The following is a 21,944-nucleotide window of genomic DNA, read 5'->3' as shown; positions in this document are numbered from 1 at the left end:
AACTACAACTCCCAAAATGGGCTGAACAATTGTAAGGATTTGCTGAACCCTCTGAAGGTAGTGTCACAAATACCCCCTGTAGTTAGTGCCGTGCACTGTGCTCCCTAAAAATACAGCACCACACACACACACACACACACACACACACACACACACACTGTGCCCACTGAAGATAGAGCCTGCCTTTGTGCCCCCTAAAAGTAAAATGCCGCACACTGTGCTCCCAGAAGATAAAGTACCATACACACTGTGCCCCCTACAGATATATTTGTCTCTTAGCTGTATACTTCTGAATCGGAGTACACCAATATCCCAAAAAGGTTGTCGAGTCAAAAACAGAAGAGAGACATCAAAATACACATGAGTACGATCACTAAAAATATGGGAAGTCTGACTATGAGATCTGGTGAAGCAGTCCGATAGGAAACCCAGAGATTTTTCTATTCAGGATGAACACACTGTGTTTTATATTGTTATAGTGGATATTATTTATCTATCTATCCAATGCTTAATTTTTTTATATTTAGTGCTTTAGGTGGCATTGGTGTTCGCAGTGTGCTGTCACCATTTTTTTGTCTGCTGTATATTTGCAGTCACAGGTGTTTTTGCACCTGTATACACGTTTTGTTTCATTTTGTTGGAATGTGCTGTTCAAACTTTTGTGTTGTTTATGTGGGGTTAGTGACTGCCTCCATTTTTGTCAAACTGGTAAAAATGCGCCAAATATAATAAGAGTAGTGCACAAACCACATTACCTCTATATGCAAGCATCCAGCAGGAGGTCTGCAGATTTGACGCATAGAATACAATACCTATTGGGGTATATGACTGCAAGTGTTATGTGCTAAGCCGCCCAGCCTTACCATCTGCACCCAGACTACAAGGTTCTAATAAGACCGCACAGAGTACCCAGTCATACTGCCCATAACCCATTACCAGACTGCACTCATAGGGAATTGTGAGTATAGCACTACTATGCAGTAGCATGGCAGTATAGATAAGGAGACTCCACCCGAAGAGCTTGTTAGGACTATAAAGCTTTGCATCCTGACAAATTGACTGAGACAATTTTCTGTTTTGTTTTTGTCTCATTGCTTCTTTAACCCATTCACGCACCATGACGTAGCTGCACGCCATGGTGCGGGGGGTGATGTATGGAGCTGACACCTGTGTATGACAGCTAACACCTGGAACTAACGCCCAGGAACAAAGATCGCAGTGTTTCTGGCCGTTTAATCCCTCAAATGCTGTGGTCAATCGCGACCACAGCATCTGAGGCGTTATAAAGAGCCTCCGACAGTTCATCGGCCCCCCACGACATGATCTGCCTTCACTCTGCCTCTGTTAAACCTCTAAAAATGACTATACACTGCTATAGATTAACGATTTTACTATTGAAAAAATAAAAGGTTAAATAAAAACCCTTTTCCCATTTTCCTCTGAAGTAATGTAAAAATAGAAAAAATAAACAAAATTGGTATTGCTGTGTCCATGAAAGTGAAAAATATTAAAATATAGCATTATTTAATGTGCACGGTGAACATATATAATAAAAAGTAATCAAAAAGTCATAGGTTCCAAAAAAAAAACATATATAAATTTGGTATCTCCATAATCGTATTGACCATCAGAATAAAGCTAATAATAAAGTTAATTTGTCTATTTTTCCACATAATATGATGTAAGAAAGATGTAAGATACGAAAGATGTAAGAACAAACCCCAAAAGAAAATTAAGGAATCACAATTTTTTCCAATTCCACCCCACATGGAATTTTTAATTTTTTAATTTTTCTCAGTTTCCCAGTATATTATATGATACTTTAGATGGTGGCAATAGAAACTACAACTCCTCTCACAAAATACAAGCCTTCACACCACTCCATTGATGGAAAAATAAAAATGTTATGGCTCATAGAAAACGGGGAGTGTAAAATTAAAAATTAAAAAAATGGCTTGGACTTTAAGGGGTTAACAATCAAATAGATTTGTTTATTTAAAGGTCATTAATTCGCTATGTGAATTTATGATAACACAAGTTCCCATGACCGGCTCATAAATATAATAAGTCATCACGTGATAAGTTATTCTTAGTAACACACTTTGTAAATTGAATCCTGGTAATTATATAAAGACCTTGTGCCTCAGTCTAGAGGTAGTCACCCCGTCTGTGATACAAGAGTAGATGATGGATTCCAGTCCCCATAAGCTCTATCATGTACATGGCTATGATTCAAGGCAACATCTAGAGCATTACTTTTCAGATAAACCTGACATGGTCTTTGGAGATGACACCTTGAAATTTGTCATTGATAATCATAGACAAGTTTTTGCAGTGGGTATGTATCCTGATTTTATTACTCCTAATATACGTTGACATGTGTATTCTTTTATTTTTAACCGGTTTTAAACAATTGAATACAAATTGAGCAAACTTTTTTTTGGGGGTGTGGGAGATCAGAGAGGGTGAAAATACTGCCCAGTCTTAGCAACTGGAAAATCACAGGGAGCCGGGCAAAGCTCTAGTCATTGCATATGATGAAGAATATAAGATGTCAGGCTTCAGTAAAGTCATTGTTTTCTCTTCTCTAAATTCAAGAATTCCTGGAAAACATTTTGAAGGGCATCTCAAAAATTCTATTTGTGGGTGCAATTACCTAAATTTGCTGTTATCTGATAATTTGTGATTTATCAGTATAAGATGCAGTTATTTTCTGATCTTTTCTAACCATTTTTTTTTATAAACTGGAACCTGATCTCTAGATCTACAGTTCGATGTTTAACTCCTTCCTGCTGCAGGCACAATTGACCTTTCTGACATAGTCTTATTTTTCAAATCTGACGTGTCAATTTATGTGGTAATAACTTTGTTATGCGATTCTGAGATTGTTTTCTCATGACATATTGTTCGTTAAGTTAGAGGTAAAATTTGGTGGTTATATTCAGTATTTAATTGTGAAAAACACCAAAATTTAGCCAAAAAAGAAAATAAAAAATGTGCATTTTTCTAAATTTAAATGTATCTGCTTCTAAGACAGATAGTAATACCACATAAAATAGTTGCTAATTATCATCCCCTCAACACCTCCCACAAAAAACAAGCCTCCACACCACTCCATTCATGGAAAAATAAAAAAGTTATGGCTCATAGAATGCAGGAGTGTAAAATTAAAAATCAAAAAATGGCTTGGACATTTTCTGGGAGTGTACAGTATTGTCCAGCTTTTGGCAGCAAGTAGAACATTTCTTACGATCTCTTTTAGGGGTTGACATTCAGCTCGCCCCTGCTCTAGCCCTACTGCATGTGGGATTGGTGGATTTCTCTCCGGGTGTCAGAAACGTGCTTTTTCATGTATTGCTGTCTGCAAAAATATTGATTGCAAAATACTGGAAATCTACAAAAGTGCCTAGTATGAGTGAAGTGATTTTATATGTTAACAATAATTGTGTTATGGAACGCGCTTTAGCCTCTATTCAAGGGTCCTACGCTCGTACTTCCTTATGGGATCAATGGACTGACTCTACTTACTCCGACATACTCTTATGATTACCTTAGTCGAATATGTGGTCAATTTGTTGTGTCTGGATCCGGAGTTTTGTTTGTTTGTTTGTATGTTTCTTTTTTGTTTTTTTCTGTAAAAAATGTGATCCTTATCCCAATGCTGTGTTTACAATGTTTCATTGCTGTATGTAATGATTAGATGTATACTGGATCAATAAAAATCTGTTTATTAAAAAAAAAAAAATGGCTTGGACTTTAAGGGGGTAAACAATAAATTAGATTTGTTTCTTTAAAGATCATTATTTCTCTATGTGAATTTATTATAACACAAGTTTCCATGACCGACTCATGAATATAATAAGTCATCATGTGATAAGTTATTCTTAGTAACACACTTTGTAAATTGAATCCTAGTAATTATATGAAGACCTTGTGCCCCGGTCTAGAGATAGTCACCCCGTCTGTGATACAAGAGTAGATGATGGATTCCAGTCCCCATAAGCTCTATCATGTACATGACTGATTCCAGACAATTTCTGGAGAATTACTTTTCAGATAAACCTGACATGGCTTTTGGAGATGACTTATTGAAATTTCTCATTGAAAATCATAGACAAGTTTTCGAAGTGGCTATTTTTTCAGGGACCAGTTCAGATGTGAAGTGACTTTGAGGGCCTTATATATTAGAAACCCCCAATAAGTCACCCCATTTTAAAAATGTCATCCGTCAAAGTATTCAAAACAGCATTTAGAAAGTTTCTTTACCCTTCAGACGTTTCACAGGAATTAAAGCAAAGTAGAGGTAAAATTTATAAATTTCCTTTTTTTTTTTTGCAGAAATTCATATTTAATCCATTTTTTTGTAACACAGAAAGTTTTACCAGAGAATCGCAACTCAATATTTGTTTCCCAGGTTCTGCAGTATTAGGAAATATGCCACATGTGGCCCTAGTGTGGTAATGGACTGAAGCACTGGCCTCAGAATAAAGGAGCACCTCGTGGGTTTTGGGCCTCCTTTCTATTAAAATATATTTTAGGCACCATGTCAGGTTTGAAGGGCTCTTGCAGTGCCAAAACAGTGGAAATCCCCCAAATTTTACCCCATTTGGGAAACTACAAATTATCTAGGGGTATAGCGAGCATTTTAAACTCACAATTTTTTTGCAGAAATTATTGGAATTAGGCCGTGAAAATGAAAATCGACATTCTTTCAAAGAAAATGTAGGGTTAGCTATTTATTTTTCTAATTTCCACAAGGACTAAAGGAGAAAAAGCACCATAAAATTTGTAAAGCAATTTCTGTCGAGTAAAACAATACCCCACATGTGGTCATAAACGGCTGTTTGGACACACGGTCGGGCTTAGAAGGGAAAGAGCGCCATTTGGCTTTTGGAGTTCAAATTTAGCAGGAATGATTTGCAGAGGCCATGTCACATTTGCAAAGCCCCTGAGGGGATAAAACAGTGTAAACTCTCAAAAGGTGACTCCATTTTGGAAACTACACCCCATGAGGAATTCATCTAGGGGGTGTAGTGAGCATTTTGACCCCACAGGTGTTTAATAGATTTTATTAGAATTGGGCAGTGAAAATAAAAATAATCCCTTTTCTTCAATAAGATGTAGCTTTACCTCAACATTTTCATTTTCTCAACAAATAAAGGAAAAAAAGAACCCAACATTTGTGAAGCAACTTCTCTGGAGTATGTAAATACCTCATATGTGATCATAAACTGCTGTTTGGGCGCATGGCAAGGATCAGAAGAGAAGGAGCGCCATTTGGCTTTTGGAGCACAGATTTTGCTGGATTGGTTTCTTGACGCCATGTCGCTTTTGTAAAGCCCCCAAGGTACCACTACAGTAGAGACTATCCAAAAGTGACTCCACTTGGGATACTACAGCTCTTGAGGAATTAATCTAGGGGTTTATGGAGCACTTTGAGCCCACAGGTGTTTTATAGATCTTTTTTGAATTGGGCAGTGAAAATAAATAATTCCTTTTTTTTTCAATAAGACGTAGCTTTAGCATTTTCCCCTAGATATGCCATTTCAGTGGCAAATATGTAGTGCCCAGCTTGTGCTGCTGGAGACACACCCCCCAAAAATTGTTAAAAGGGTTTTCCTGAGTATGGCAAAGCCATATATGTGGAAGTAAACTGCTGTTTGGGCACACTGTAGGGCTCAGAAGGAAGGGAGCGCCATTTGGCTTTTGGAGCGTGGATTTTGCTTAGTAGTAGTTTTGTTTAACCCCTTCCCTCTTTGGCCACTTTTGACCTTCCTGACAGAGCCTCATTTTTCAAATCTGACATGTTTCACTTTATGTGGTAATAACTCCGGAATGCTTTTACCTATCCAAGCGATTCTGAGATTCTTTTCTTGTGACACATTGGACTTTATGTTACTGGAAAAATTTGCCCGATCCATTCAGTATTTAATTGTGAAAAACACCAAAATTTAGCGAGAAATTGCAAAAATTAGCATTTTTCTCAATTTTAAATGTATCTGCTTGTAAGACAGGCAGTTATACCACACAAAAATGTTGCTAACTAACATCCCCCATATGTCTACTTTAGATTGGCATCGTTTTTTGAACACCATTTTATTTTTCTAGGACGTTACAAGGCTTAGAACTTTAGCAGCAATTTCTCACATTTTCAAGAAAATTTCAAAATGCTATTTTTACAGGGGCCAGTTCAGTTGTGAAGTGGCTTTGAGGTCCTTAGATATTAGAAACCGCCAATAAGTCACCCCATTTTAAAAACTGCACCCCTCAAAGTATTCAAAACAGCATTTAGGAAGTTTCTTAACCCTTTAGACATTGCGCAGGAATTAAGGCAAAGTAGAGGTGAAATTTACAACGTTCATTATTTTTTTCCAGAAATTCATTTTGAATCCATTTTTTTTGTAACACAGAAGGTTTTACCCAAGAAATGCAACTCAATATTTATTGCCTAGGTTCTACAGTTTTAGGAAATATCCCACATGTGGCTTTAGTGTGCTACTGGACTGAAGCACCGGCCTCAGAAGCAAAGGAGCACCTGGTGGATTTTGGGCCTCCTTTTTATTAGAATATATTTTAGGCAGCATGTCAGCTTTGAACAGGTCTTGTGGAACTAAAACAGTGGAAATCCCCCCAAAAATGTTTTTCATTTCCAAAAGAACTAAAGTAGAAAAAGCACCACAACATTTGTAGAGCAATTTCTCCCGAGTAAAACAATACCCCACATGTGGTAATAAACGGTTGTTTGGACACACGGCAGGGCTTAGAAGGGAAAGAGCGCCATTTGGCTCTTGGAGCTCAAATTTAGCAGGAATGGTTTGCGGAGGCCATGTCACATTTGCAAAGCCCCTGAGGTGACAAAACAGTGGAAACCCCCAACAAGTGACCCCATTTTGGAAACTATACCCCTTGAGGAAATTATCTATGGGTATAGTGAGCATTTTGACCCCTCAGGTTTTTTGCAGAAATTTTTGGAAGTGGAATGTGAAAATGAAAATCTAAATTTTTTCAAATAAAATGTAGGTTTAGCTAATATTTTTTCATTTCCACAAGGACTAAAGGAGAAAAAGCACCATAAAATTTGTAAAGAAATTTCTCCCAAGTAAAACAATACCCCACATGTGGTAATAAACGGTTGTTTGTACACACGGCAGGGCTTAGAATGGAAAGAGCGCCATTTGGCTCTTGGAGCTCAAATTTAGCAGGAATGGTTTGCGGAGGCCATGTCACATTTGCAAAGCCCCTGAGGGGACAAAACAGTTGAAACTCCCAACAAGTGAACCCATTTTGGAAACTACACCCCATGAGGAAATGATCTAGGGGTACAGTGAGCAGTTTGACCCCACAGGTGTTTTACAGAACTTATTGGAAGTAGGCCGTAAAAATGAAAATCTAAATTTTTTCAAAGAAAATGTAGGTTTAGATATTTTTTTTTCATTTCCACAAGGACTGAAGGAGAAAAACCACCATAAAATTTGTAAAGCAACTTCTCCCGAGTAAAACAATACCCAACATGTGGTCACAAACATCTGTTTGGACACACGGTAGGGCTCAGAATGGAACTAGCAACATTTGGATTTTGGAATGGTTTCTGGGCGCCATGTCACATATGCTGAGCCCCTGGAGTACTAGTACAGTGGAAACACCCCAAAAGTGATTCCATTTGGGAAACTGCACCCCCTGAGGAATAATCTAGGGGTATAGTGAAAATGTTGATCCCAAAGGTTTTTTGCTGAATTAATTGGAATTAAGCCATGAAAATGAAAAAAAAATTTTTTTTTCCAACAAAATGTCGTTTTAGATCAACATTTTTCATTTTTACAAGGAATAGAGAAGAAAAAGCACCCCAACATTTGTAAAGAAATTTCTCCCGAGTACGGTAACACCCCATATGTGGTTATAATCAGCTGTTTACGTATATGGGAGCATTCAGAAGAAAAGGAGTGGTATTTATCTTTTGGAGCGTAGATTTTGCTGGAATGGTTTGCGGACAGCATGTTGCATTTGCAAAACCACTGATGTACCAAACAAAAGTGACCCCGTTTTAGAAAAAACACCCCTAAAGGCATTTATCAAGGGGTGTAGTGAGAATTTAGACTCCACAGGTGTTTTTCAGAAATGAATACGCAGTGGATGGTGCAAAGTGAAAATTGCAATTTCTCCACTGATCTGCCCATTCACCGCACAATATGTTGTGCCCCTAGAGAATCTTACCCCATAAATTGTTAAGCGGGTTCTCCCGGGTATGGTAATGCCTTACTTGTGGCCATAAATTGCTGTTTGGGCACACTGTAGGGCTAAGAAGGGAAAGACCGCCATTTTGAGCATGGATTTTGCTTGGTAATAGTTCTGTTTGGGGTTTTGCTGGTATTTCCGTTTATAATGTGGGGGCATAAGTAATCTGTGCGGAGTACATCAGGGTATATGTAAGCTGTGCGGAGTACATCAGGGTATATGTAATCTGTGCGGAGTATATCAGGGGTATATGTAATCTGTGCGGAGAACATCAGGGCATAATAAGAGGGTATAATAATGGGGTAAATAATAAAATTATCCATAGATGTGTGTTATGCTGTGAAGCGATCCGTTATGCACAGGCCGGTGTCACACTGATAAACGGTTTTCTTTCTTATCCCCCTTTTGTAACGCTCTGCACCTTTTGGGGACTTTTTCTCCTTCGTAGTTTGGGAAATATTACTGGGAAAGTTTTGCGCTGGTATAATACGGGCGCCCTCGCTTCCAGCGGATGTGCTATGTCCCTTCCCTGAAACTGAAGGAATGTTCCCCTCCGGCCTGGGCATTGAGATGTTTTTTCATCACCTCATTACTAGTGCTATAACTTTTTTATTTTTCAGTTGATGGAGCGGTGTGCGGGCTTGTTCTTTGCGAGACGGGCTGTAGATTTTATTGGTACCATTTTAGAACACATACGACTTTTTGATCAATATTTATTTCATTGTATTGGTAAAGGAAATTACCAAAAACAAGCAATTCTGGAATATTTTTTTTATTGGTTTTTTTTTTTCGGCATCCACAGTGCGCCCTAAATTACATGTTAGCTTTATTCTGCGGGTCGATACGATTACGTCGATACCAAATTTATATAGTTTTTTTATGTATTGCGGCTTTTGCACAATAAAATCACTTTTTTTATAAAATCATTTGTTTTCTGTATCGACATATTCTAAGACCCATAACTTTTTTATTTTTGCGTGCACAAAGCGGTGTCAGGGATTATTTTTTGCGGGACGGATTGTCGTTTTTTATTAGTACTATTTTGGAGTAAATGTGACTTTTTGATCACCTTTTATAGCATTTTTTGGAAGGAGATGTGACCTAAAAACAAAGATTCTGGCGTTGTTTTTCATGGTTTTTGTTTACGGCGTTCACCGTGCGGGATAAATGACATAATTTTTTTGTATTTTGGGTCGTTACGTACGCGCCGATACCAATTATGTATAGTTTTTTTTTTATGTATTGCGGCTTTTGCACAATAAAATCACTTTTTTTATAAAATCATTTGTTTTCTGTGTCGCCATATTCTAAGACCCATAACTTTTTTATTTTTGCGTGCACAAAGCGGTGTCAGGGATTACTTTTTCCGGGACGGATTGCCGTTTTTATTAGTACTATTTTGGAGTAAATGTGACTTTTTGATCACTTTTTATAGCATTTTTTGGAAGGAGATGTGACCTAAAAACAAAGATTCTGACGTTGTTTTTCATGGTTTTTTTTTACGGCGTTCACCGTGCGGGATAAATTACATAATAGTTTTGTAGTTTGGGTCGTTACGGACGTGGCGATTCCAATTATGTATAGTTTTTTTTTAATTTTTACGGTTTTTCCCATAATAAAAGACTTACTATGCGAAAAAAGTCAGTTTAGCTTTATTTTTATTTGAAATGTGTGTGTTTTTATAGTTTTACCACATTTTTATTAACTTTTTTTTACTTTTTTGACTTGTCCCACTAGGGGACATGAGGGCCTGATGCCCCGATCGCTACTCTAATACACTGCACTACATACGTAGTGCAGTGTATTAGCGCTGTCAGTTATTCACTGACAGCAAGCCTATGAGGACACGCCGCAGGCGGGTCCTCATCTGCTCCCATACAAGGCAGACTCGGCACTGGGTTGCCGGTCGGGTGAAAACTCTATTGAGCGCAGCATCTGAGGGGTTAATCTGCCGGATCGGAGAATAGCTCCGGTCCTGGCAGTTACAGGAGGGTGCCAGCTGTATAATACAGATGTCACCCCGCGGTGATGGTGCCGGCTCTGCTCCTGAGCCCGCACCATCACAGCGCCGTAACTGTACTGCGCTTTGCGGGAACACCTTCCCGGCAGTGCCGTATATATACGGCGGATGTCGGGAAGGGGTTAAGTATTGCTGGTGTAATAAGACATCAATAAGACGTATCTTTAGCTCAAAATGTGTCATTTTCTCAAAAAATAAAGGAGAAAAAGCATCCCAACATTTGTAAAGCAATTTCTCCCGAGTATGGCAATACCCCATATGTGGTCATAAGCTGCTTTTTGTGCACACGGTAGGGCTCAGAAGGGAAGCAGTGGCATTTGAGTTTGGAGTGCAGATTTTGCTGGATTGATTTCAAGTCGCTATGTCGTATTTGCAAAGCTCCTGTGGGACCAAACAGTAGAAACCCCTCAGAAGTGAGCCTATTTTGGAAACTACACCCCTCAAAGATTTCACCTAGGGGTGTAGTGAGCATGTTAACCAGGTGTTTTGCAGAAATTAGTGTGCACTCGATGTTGCAGAGTGAAATGTTTTTTCTTTTTTTTTATAGATATGCCTATACGTGGTGCCCAGCTTGTGCCACCATAACAAGACAGCTCTCTAATTACTATGCTGTGTTTCCCGGTTTTAGAATCACCCTACATGGGGCACTAATCTTTTGCCTGGGCATTCGACAGGGCTTAGGAGTGAAAGAGTACCATGCGAAATTGAGGCCTAATTTGGCAACTTACAAAGTATTGGTTCACAACTGCAGAGGCTCTGATGTGAAATAATAAAAAAAAACCCTGAGAAGTGACCCCATTTTGGGAACTACATCCTTCAAGGCATTTATTAAGGGGTGTAGTGAGCATTTTCACCCACAGGTCTTTTCTAAAAATGATTGCACTGCGGATGGTGCAAAGTAAGAATTTAAATTTTTCCCCAGATATGGCATTTCAGTGGCAAATATGTCATGCCCAGCTTATGCCACTGGAGACACACACCCCAAAAATTGTTAAAAGGGTTCTCTCGGGTATGGCGATGCCATATATGTGGAAGTAAACACCTGGTCGGGCACGCTGTAGGGTTCAGAAGGGAGGGAGCTCATTTGGCTTTTGAAGCGTAGATTTGTTGGCTTGGTTGAAGTTTTGTTTGAGTATTGCTGGTGATTCCGCTTATAATGTGGGGGCATATGTAAACTGGGCAGAGTACATCAGGGGCATATTCAGGCGGTATTATAATGAGTTAAAAAAAAAAAAAAAATACATAGATGTGTGTTATGCAGCGAAGCAATCCTTTCTGCACAGGCCGGTGTCGCAGTGATAAATGTACTTCCTTATCCACCTTTTGGTCCACACTCCGCACCTTTGCAGTTTGGGGAATTTTGCTGGGAAGTATTGTCCTGGTAAAATACGGGCACGCTCGCTTCCAGCAGATATGTTTGGGCCCTCCCCTTCCTGGATCCATAATTTTAGGGCCTCGATAAATCGCCTCTTGAAACAGAAGAAATGTTCCACTCGAACCGGCACAACTGCATATTTTTTCTTTCTTGAACTTTGGGAGCATTAATATAATTTTTTCATAGATGTAGTGGTATGAGGGATGTTTTTTTGCAGGATGAGCTGTAGTTATTATTGGTACCATTTTGGGGTACATGCGACTTTTTGATCACTTTTTATCCTATTTTTTGGGAGGCAAGGTGTCCATAAAACAGCAATTCTGGCATTTTTATTTTATTTTTTTTATACAGCGTTCACCATGCGTTATAAATTACATGCTAACCTTATTCTGCAGGTCCGTCCGATTCCAGCGATAACTAATTTAAAGCACTTTATTATATTTTACAACTTTTTGCACAATAAAATTACTTCTGTAAAAAGAATATATTTTTTTTCTGTTGCCATGTTGTTAGAACCATAACTTTTTTATTTTTTCATCGACGGAGCTGTATGGGGCTTTTCTTTTGCGAGACGAGCTTCAAGTTTTAAAGGTTCCATTTTTGGATACATGAGACTTTTTGATCACTTTTTATTTTCAATTTTGTGACCAAAAAACTGAAATTCTGACATTGTTTTTTACTTTTTTTTTTACGCCGTTCACCGCGTGGAATAAACAACACAATATTTTTATAGTTCAGGCCGTTACGGTCGCGGCGATAGCAAATATGTATGGTTTATTTATTTTTTTTCAATGATAAGGAATAAGGGAAAAAGGGCGATTGTGTTTTATTTTATTACTTGAAACTTTTATTATATTTTTTACCACTTTTTTTTTCCACTTTTTTTTTAGTCCCACTAGGGGACTTGAAGTTCCAACTGTCAGATTTTTTTCTAATATATTGCACTACCTATGTAGTGCAATGTATTAAATCTGTCAGTCAGTCACTGACAGCAAGCCGATTAGGCTTCGCCTCTGTGAGGGGCCTAATCGGCTTCCTTAATGGCAGAGAAGGAGGTGATTGTTAGTTCTCCTGTTGCCATAGTAGCAGTCGGCTAACCTGCAATTGCAGGGCAGAGCTGACGATCTGCTGACAACCACAAAGATGCAGCGATCGCTTTCTAGGGGTTAATGCCAGGTATCGGAGCTAGCTGCACATTACAGGTACAGCTCTAACATACAGCTGATGACACCGGCTCATCTCCTGGGGGGCTGGTGACAACTTGCAGAGGGCCACGGAGGCCTTATAAGCCCCGCCTCTGAGCTGGGTGTAATGTATGTGGCTGCGGGCTGTCAGCTCCAACCTTGCCCTGACAGCTGCAGCCACGAGTCGGCAAGTGCAGGCCCCAGCCTCCTGCTCAGGAGACGCCAGCGCTCGCACCCACTCACCTCTGCCGGATCCCGTAGAGTGCGCGCGCACGCTTGTGCCTGCTCATAAAGGGGCAGCGCGCGCATCGGACCGGATGGACGAACTTTGACCCGCGAGTAGCCTGTACTATAAGAGGGGTCCAGCCCCCTAGTTCTATGCCTAAGCGTTGTTGTGTATCCCTTAGTCTGTCTATGCAAATGGTTCCCTAGTGTTTTCTGCTTCCAGTGCTCCTGTTCCCGTTCCTGTACCTGTATCACGGTCTAGTGCCGTGCTTGCTATAGTCATTCTGTGCTGGAATTCCACGCTTGCCTGCTTCTCCACGCCTGACGTCCACCCACTGCCTAGTTCCTGCCAAGCTACTGTCTGTGCTGCCACAGGTACCCTATATACCATAGACTGTGACCTGCGCCCTGTTAGCCAGCTGCCCTACCCCCAAGGTGGTATGGCCCAGTGGGTCCACAGACCCTTCGTGACAGCATGGTCAGGTCATGGACCCCGCTGGCCGGTTCAAGACTATGACGACGACACAGGAGATGCGAGCGGATATGCTGGACCTCCGGTTCCGACAGGACCAACTCCTCCAAGCGCTGAACATTCTTGCACGTCGACAGGAGGCACTAGCTGCTGTTCCTCCTACTACACCTCCTGGCAATGTGGATCCTCAGTCTACACCTCTTGGCAGTATTGGCCCTCGCGTTTCTTTGCCACTTCCTGATCGCTATGACGGAGATGCAAGTACCTGTCGTGGTTTTCTTAATCAATGCCAGATCCACTTCAGCTTGTATGCTAGGACATTTTCGTCTGATGGTGCCAGGGTCGCTTTCATCATTTCCCTCCTCACCGGAAAGGGTCTTGTATGTGCGAACCCTATCTGGGTGAGACAAGGACCAGAGACCCGTGACTTTCCTGTCTTCCTCCGGAATTTTCGCATGGTGTTTGAGGAGCCTGGACGGGTCTCATCTGCAGCGGCTTCTTTGATTGACCTGCGCCAAGGAGACACCTCCGTGAGTTAGTACTCCATCCACTTCCGCACCCAGGCGGGAGAGCTCGCATGGAACAATTAGGCTTTAGTGGCTGCATTCTGGCACGTACTATCTTCCAGAATTAAAGACGAACTTGCCGCCTTGGATCTGGCGTCTACCCTGGATGAACTCATCCTTCTGTCTGCCCGGATCGATATACGGATCCGTGAACGGTTCAACAGGAGGGAGCCCCTCCTAGTCTGGTTCCTACGTTGCAGCAAACCCTGCTGTCCTCAGATGTCGATCCTTCAAAGAAATTGGTAATTACGGATCAGTATAAGTTATCTACCCAAGAGAGACAACGCAGACTCACATCTGGACTCTGACTTTATTGCGGCCTCGAGGGCCAACTTGTGCGCCTGTGTCCCCAAAAGTCCCAAAACCTAGGGCTGCTTGGAGTGACGACCTTGGGCAAAGAGGGACTTCCGTCTAAATTGTCCATACCCGTGACTATAGTGTCCAGTGAGGGAACGCATCAGGTCTCTGTGTATCTGGACTCTGGTTCCGCTGCTAATTTTATTCGCAAAGATCTGGTGGACCTTCTACAATTGCCCACCGTCCCCCTGGAGAGCCCGTTGACAGTTGCTTCAGTAAATGGACTACCTCTGATAGACCCGGTTTTAGCGATGACCAAGCCGCTGAGGCTCCAAGTGGGAGCTCTTCACTCCGAACTTCTACCTTTTTATGTCCTGCCTAAAGCTGTTAACCCTGTGTTGCTGTGCCTGCCTTGGCTCCAACTGCATGCCCCAGTTCTGGACTGGAATTCGGGAGAGGTTCTTCAGTGGGGTCCTGAGTGTCAAGGTCGTTGCCTGGTGAGGATTCGTTCGGCTCAGCCGTCGCTGCCTCGGTCATTGGCAGGATTGCTGGTTCATTATGCTGCCTTCTCGGACGTCTTCAGCAAGAGGGAGGTGGAGACATTGTCTCTACATCGGGCATATGACTGCCCTATTGAACTGATACCTGGTGCATCCCCTTCCCCGTGGTAGGGTATAATATCCTCTCTCCTTGCCAGAGACTCTGTCCATGTCCGCCTATGTAAAAGAGAACTTAGAAAGGGGCTTCATACGAAAGTCATCCTCCCCGGCAGGAGCCGGGTTCTTCTTCGTCACAAATAAAAATGGTTCTCTTCATCCTTGCATCAACTACCGTGGTCTTATGGTCTTAACCAGATCACGGTGAAGAATAAATATCTGTTGCCACTGATCTCCGAACTGTTTGACCGTATACTTGGTGCAAAGATTTTTTCTAAACTAGACCTGCATGCGGCTTACAACCTAATCCGGAATCGCCAGGGCTATGAATGGAAGACTGCATTTGACACCCGTGATGGACACTATGAGTATCTAGTAATGCCCTTCGGCCTGTGTAGTGCTCCCGCGGTCTTCCAGGAGTTTGTGAATGACATTTTCCGTGACCTCCTCTATGTTTGTGTTGTAGTCTACCTTGATGACATCTTGATTTTCTCCCCAGGTCCTATGACGCACCAGAGACATGTCCGTCAGGTTCTGATGTGGTTAAGGGAGAATCATCTGTACACCTAGCTGGAGAAGTGCGTATTTGACAAGGATGCTCTACCCTTCCTGGGCTACATCGTCTCGAATCGAGGTCTCGAGATGGACCCTGAGAAGGTAAAGTCTGGCCTGGAGTGGCCACGTCCTCAAGGCTTGAGGTCCATACAGCGCTTTCTGGGATTTGCTAACTTTTACAGGCAGTTTATTCCGAACTTCTCCTCACTGACTTCTCCCATCTCTAACCTTACTAGGAAGGGTATGAATGCCAAGGTGTGGACTCCCGAGGCAGAGTCCGCATTCAACAGTCTGAAGAGTTCCTTCACGTCAGCTTCTATCCTTCATCATCCGGATGTCTCTCTGCAGTTCTCGTTGGAGGTGGACGCATCCTCCGTCGGTGCTGGTGCACTCCTGTTCCAGAGAGGTCCCAAGGGCAAGTCAAGGGTATGTGGATATTTCTCTAAGCTCTTCTCTTCAGCAGAATGCAACTACTCGATTGGGGATCGGGAGTTACTGGCCATCAAATTGGCCCTGGAAAAGTGGAGACATCTACTAGAGGGCGCAGCTCACCGAATCTTGATTTTTACGGACCACAAGAATCTGACCTACCTCCAGACGGCCCAACGGCTGAACCCTCGTCAGGCCAGGTGGTCACTGTTCTTGGCAAGGTTTCATTTTGAGCTTCATTATCGCCTGGCCGACAAGAATGTGAGGGCCGATGCCTTGTCCAGGTCTTTAGAGACAGAAGACACCATTGAGAATCCACAGAACATTATTGATACGTCTTGCATTGTCTCGGTCAATCCCCTGCAAATCGGGGACATTCATCCAGGGAGTACTTTTGTGCGCCTGGCTGATTGTGGAAGAATCCTCCTCTGGGGACACTCCTCTAGACTGGCAGGTCACGCGGGAGTCCGTAAGACCCGGTATTTAATTGCTCGATACTGTGGACTTTGTTTCTTCCTGTGCTATATGTGCAGCCAACAAGGCCACCCACTCCAGACCTGCTGGTCTGCTCCAGCCATTGCCTGTGCCCGATGCTCCCTGGCAGCATATAGCTATGGACTTTATTACGGACCTGCCTCTCTTTGCTGGATGCAGTGCTGTCTGGGTGGTGGTGGACCGATTTTCGAATATGGCCCACTTCATTCCTCTGACCGGTCTTCCTTCTGCTCCTCAGTTGGCCAAGTTATTTATTCAACACATCTTCCGCCTGCACAGCTTGCCACAGCATATTGTGTCTGATCGGGGGGTTCAGTTTACCTCAATGTTCTGGAGAGCCCTCTGCGGACTTCTTGGCGTGAAGTTGGACTTTTCTTCTGCCTACCATCCTCTGGTCAGGTCGAGAGGATCAACCAGATTTTGGAGAACCACCTATGCCACTTCATCTCCAAACAGCATGATGACTGGGTGCAGTTGCTCCAATGGGCAGAGTTCTCCTACAATAATCACACCAGCGAATCTACTAGGAATACACTGTTCTGCATTGTCTACGGCCAGCACCCACAAATTCCTCTTCCAGTGCCTGATATTTCCGAAGTACCTGCAGCTGACTCCACGTTTAGAGACTTTTTGCAAATCGGGCAGCAGACTCAAGCCTCCATCCTAATGGCAGTGGACCGCATGAAACGGAAGGCTGACACAAGGAGAAGAGAGCCTCCTCGGTTTCTTCCTGGCACTAAGGTCTGGCTGTCGTCTAGGAATATCCGACTGAGGGTACCCTCATGTAAATTTGCCCCCAGGTTCCTCGGACCGTTCGAGGTCCTGCAACAAATCAACCCTGTCGCCTACAAGCTTCGGCTGCCTCCTACCCTCAGGATTCCCAACTCCATCCATGTCTCCCTCCTGAAACCAGTGATCCTGAACCGCTATTACAAGACCTGCGGTTGCCTCCAGCGGCCCTTTGGACATCTTTGAGGTCAAGGAGATCTTGGACACCAAGAGAGTGAGAGGAAAGACTTTTTATTTGGTGGATTGGAGGGGGTTCGGCCCTGAAGAGAGTTCCTGGGAGCCAGAGGAGAACCTCAATGCCCCTACTCTTCTGAAGAAGTTTCTCTCTTGCTCTGGTCCCAAGAAGAGGGAGCGTGAGAGGGGGGAAACTGTAATGTCCGTGGCTGCGGGCTGTCAGTTCCAACCTTGCCCTGACAGCCACAGCCACGAGTCGGCAAGCGCTGGCCCCAGCCTCCTCCTCAGTAGACGCCAGCGCTCGCGTCCACTCACCTCTGCCGGATCCCGTAGGGAGCACGCGCACGCTCGTGCCCACTCTTAAAGGGGCAGCGCGCGCATCGGACCGGATGGACGAACTTTGACCCGTGAGTACCCTGGACTATAAGAGGGGTCCAGCCCCCTAGTTCTATGCCTGAGCATTGTTTTGTATCCCTTAGTCTATCTATGCAAATGGTCCCCTAGTGTTTTCCGCTCCCAGTGTTCCTGTTCCTGTTCCTGTACCTGTATCCCGATCTAGTGTCGTGCTTGCTATAGTCATACTGTGCTGGATACCATGCTTGCCTGCTTCTCCACGCCTGACGTCCACCTGCCAAGCTACTGTCCGTGCTGCCACAGGTACCCTATATACCATAGACTGTGACCTGCGCCCTGTTGGCCAGCTGCCCTACCGCCAAGGCGGTATGGCCCAGTGGGTCCACAGACCCTTCGTGACACTGGGGCTGGAAGTTTTCCGTACTGGGCATACCGGGAGTGCAGTGTTTGGCCTCCGGTTGCCATTGCAGCCACCAACACCCTGGTGATTTTATTGCTGCGGTACCGATGAGCTGCAAACACCTTAAATGCAGCGATCGCTTTTGACCGCTGCATTTTAGGGGTTAATGGCGGGATCTAAGCTAATTTCGGTACCCACCATAACAGCAGGGGGCCAGCTGTAAGATACCGCTGACATGCCGTGTTGATGGCACTAACTCAGCTTCTGAGTTGGTGCCATCGATTTGTCGTAAGTATATGACATTTTGCGGGAAGCACTTGCTCTCCATGATGTATACTTACGACAAATGTCGGGAAGGGGTTAACTGGTTTTAAAAATTGTAAACAACTATTTGTAAATTGGGTTAACTTATTTTTTGGAGTGTGGGAAATCAGAGAGGGCGAAATTACTGCCCCAGTCTTAGCAACTGGAAAAGCATGTTGTCATATTAGGATGGACATATAAAAAAAAAGTCAGCATAGGGTAGATCAAGAAAAAATATTGTGGAAGTCAGAAACCTAACTTGTCCTAAGTGAATCTTTATTCTGTGAATATTTATTGAAATCCAAAGAACCAAAATGAAGTTTATAAATCCTTAAATAGTTGATTTAATTTTCCCCAAAAATGTTTTCAAGACAATAATGTCTACTGTTAGGATTTCTGAACCGGCATATATGGTTTTGTTGAAGACCTATGTCACCACCTATAGAACATTTGTGTATAATTCAATCTCTTTTTCAGACTTTTGGTTTTTGAAACCCAATGTTTACATGGTTTGCTAGAAGTGATAGAGACATATGTCCTTGTTTATCTGCAAAATCTATAAGAATATAACATATTAGATGTTTCAGTATTCAAACATTTATTTCTGCAGGTCATATTAATGGAGACATCTTAATTGACCTCAGTCTTGGTTCCTTTGTACATCATCTACATTCAGCCTGTGAGTTTTTCAAAAACATCATCGTGCTGAAGGTCAATAACAGATGCATCATGGAGCTGAAGAGATGGGTGGACGAACGTACGGGAGCATTTTATTGGGGCCACACATCAACACTTCTTCAAGAGACAGAAGAAAACAGGTAATGTAGTTGTACAAATATCAAGAAAAAAACACGGTCGTTGCGGCTTCTTATACAACAAATATAAGAGGTGATGGGGCAAAAAGCCCTGAAAACGCTTACTCTGTTAAAACCAAAATCAAAACTTAAGTAGGTTTTTATTAACCACTCAGTTTAATGTTCTTATCAATAGGGGCAGTATTATGCCAATTAATGCTGGAAAGGCGCAGTATAAGCCTGACAATTGGTGCATCAGCCTTCGATCATTTCAAGCGTGACCTCTAGTATTGCAAGTCAATAGTCCAGTGCTAAGTCCTGAGCCACCATGTTGATGTTGACTGTGGGACAATCACTTTCCTTGTCTTCTTTATTTTCCAGTGATCAGTTTCAGGACCAGGAAGCAAAACTGAGATCAGCCATTCAACATGTTGTGAAATACGACCTGGAGAAAGAGAATATGACAGACCCGCTGGTCTTACCACCAGCCGATTGCGTCATCAGTGCTTTTCTTCTGGATGTTATCAGCAAAGATCAAGATGATTACATCAGATATTTGAGGAAGTTCTCTAGGTTGCTAAAACCTGGAGGGCACCTCATAATAATTGGCGTTTTAGGTGCAACATATTTCACAGTCGGAAAAGACAAGTTCCATGGTTTCACATGTGATGAGGATTTTATCAGGAAAGCTGTAGTTGGAGAAGGATTTATCATTGATTACTGTAATGTCAAGGAGAGAACGGCTGTCAGTGACCTTACTGACTATAAGTCCATCATATTTATTGCAGCTCACAAGGAGAGTCGGCATGTCATTACTTCATCTGTTAAGCTTAAAAAAAAGATCTAACAATCAAAAAGAAGCTTCCTTAGTGCAGAATAGAATAACATAAAAATAATTGTTCGGTTCTTTTTGGGCCTTGGACTGGTCCTAGATAATATTGCCGAAACCGAGTCTGATCACCTGGGACAACATCGGAGTCTGAAATCTTGGGATCAGTTGCTTTGTCATTGTTGTTCTGTTTCGTATCTGCTTTATATAAATATTCTAATAAAGTGAAGCATAGAGCATTTAACGGTTTGTGTCCTTGACTTGGGGGGGGGGGACTACCTGCTCCATAGATTTTACAGACCTTAATTCATGGGTTGAACCTTACAAGCTTTAACCCCTTGAGGACACAGCCTGTTTTCACATACTGGACCAGGCCATTTTTTTTCAAACTTGACATGTTAATTTATGTGGTAATAACTTTGGAACGTTTTTATTTTTTTTAAGTGATGCTGAGAATGTTTTCTCGTGACACATTGTACTTTAAGTAAGTGGTAAAATTTGTTCGATACAGTCAGTGTTTATTTGTGAAAAACAACAAAATGTTGAGAAAATCTTCAAAAATTTGCATTTTTATTAATTTTAATGTTTCTGCTTGTAAGATAGATAGTAATACCACAAAAATAGTTGCTTATTAACATTTTCCATATGTCTACTACTTTAGATCTACATCATTTTTTGAACATTCTATTCCTTTTCTAGGACCTTACAAGGCTTATAACTTTAGCAGCAATTTATCACATTTTCAAGAAAATTTCAAAAGCCTCTTTTTTTTAATGGACCAGTTCAGATTTGAAGTGACTTTGTGGGCCTTATATATTAGAAACCCCTATAAATCACCCCATTTTAAAAACTGCACCCCTCAAAGTATGGAAAACAGCAAATATAATGTATTTGTCGACCATTAGGCGTTTCACAGGAATTAAAGAAAAATGGAGGTGAAATTTACAAATTACATTTTCTTGGAAGAAAATCTGTTTTAATCTATTGTTTTCTGTAGTACACAGAAGGATTTATGTAAAAGGACGCATGGTAATAGCGGGGTTCACCGGCTGGTGTCGCCCACTCTTACTACCTCCTTTATAATAGGGTCACTAGGGTTATGCCTAGTTTCCCCTATCTTTTTCTTATATTAACGTCAATATAATTGCTTTGCTACTAAGGGAATACAATTGCAAGTAAGTAAAGGTAATATTTATTAATACAAACAGTAATCACACTTTGAAATAAAACACCACACTATACACAGTAAATAATTACAGAATAGTATCAGTGTATTCCAATACACATAATAACCTAATATGCACTGAATACACTGACCCTACATGTGGCACAGTATAAACAAGGTATCACAATACTATTCTATACTAACACCCACACACTTAACTAAACTTACATACAAGTTACAGTGCACTCACTCATGCTTGCTTCTGTGACCCACCCCCACCTGGCTTTAACTTTCCCTATACACTCAAAGGGTTAAATACCAGGGGAAATCTATAGAAAAGTGTTACCGGGGAAAGTAGGGTTATGGGGAGAAGGGTAGGAAAGGGGAGAGTGAGGGAAGATACTTAGCGGTGTATTCTGTTGGTCTGTGGTAGGGAGCAGGAAACAAGAGAGCTGTTGGTGTCTGGTGAGGGAGGCAAGAGCAAAAGAGGGATCAGCATGCCTGTTGCCCCTCTTATAAAACCGCCCCTGATGAGATGTCATACAGACATGCACGGACCCTTGTCCGTGCATGTCTGTATGACATCTCATCAGGGGCGGATTGGTCATGTACTTCACCGGGAATTTTCCT

General features: G+C 42.1%; 1 protein-coding gene across 1 annotated transcript; it reads left to right on the top strand.

Moving 5' to 3' along the window:
- The first annotated feature begins 2,184 nt into the window (after window positions 1-2,184).
- LOC142662366 (nicotinamide N-methyltransferase-like) lies at window positions 2,185-20,167 on the top strand. The gene is made up of 3 exons (XM_075840593.1): window positions 2,185-2,338; window positions 19,137-19,344; window positions 19,702-20,167. Exons 1-3 carry the CDS (start codon window positions 2,185-2,187, stop codon window positions 20,165-20,167), a joined length of 828 nt encoding a protein of 275 aa, XP_075696708.1.
- The last annotated feature ends 1,777 nt before the right edge of the window (window positions 20,168-21,944 follow it).

This window comes from Rhinoderma darwinii, chromosome 10 (genome assembly GCF_050947455.1).
Source record: "Rhinoderma darwinii isolate aRhiDar2 chromosome 10, aRhiDar2.hap1, whole genome shotgun sequence".
Lineage (NCBI taxonomy): Eukaryota > Metazoa > Chordata > Amphibia > Anura > Rhinodermatidae > Rhinoderma > Rhinoderma darwinii.
Note: the sequence above shows the minus strand (reverse complement) of the source record. Positions and strands in the feature narration are given on the sequence as shown.

Bases quoted from the DNA above. Each gene is read 5' to 3' on its own strand.
- LOC142662366 (XM_075840593.1), top strand. From the start codon at position 2,185: ATGATGGATTCCAGTCCCCATAAGCTCTATCATGTACATGGCTATGAT. The intron at 2,339-19,136 runs GTATGTATCCTG...TTATTTCTGCAG, and splicing joins TAGACAAGTTTTTGCAGTGG to GTCATATTAATGGAGACATC. The intron at 19,345-19,701 runs GTAATGTAGTTG...TTTATTTTCCAG, and splicing joins CAAGAGACAGAAGAAAACAG to TGATCAGTTTCAGGACCAGG.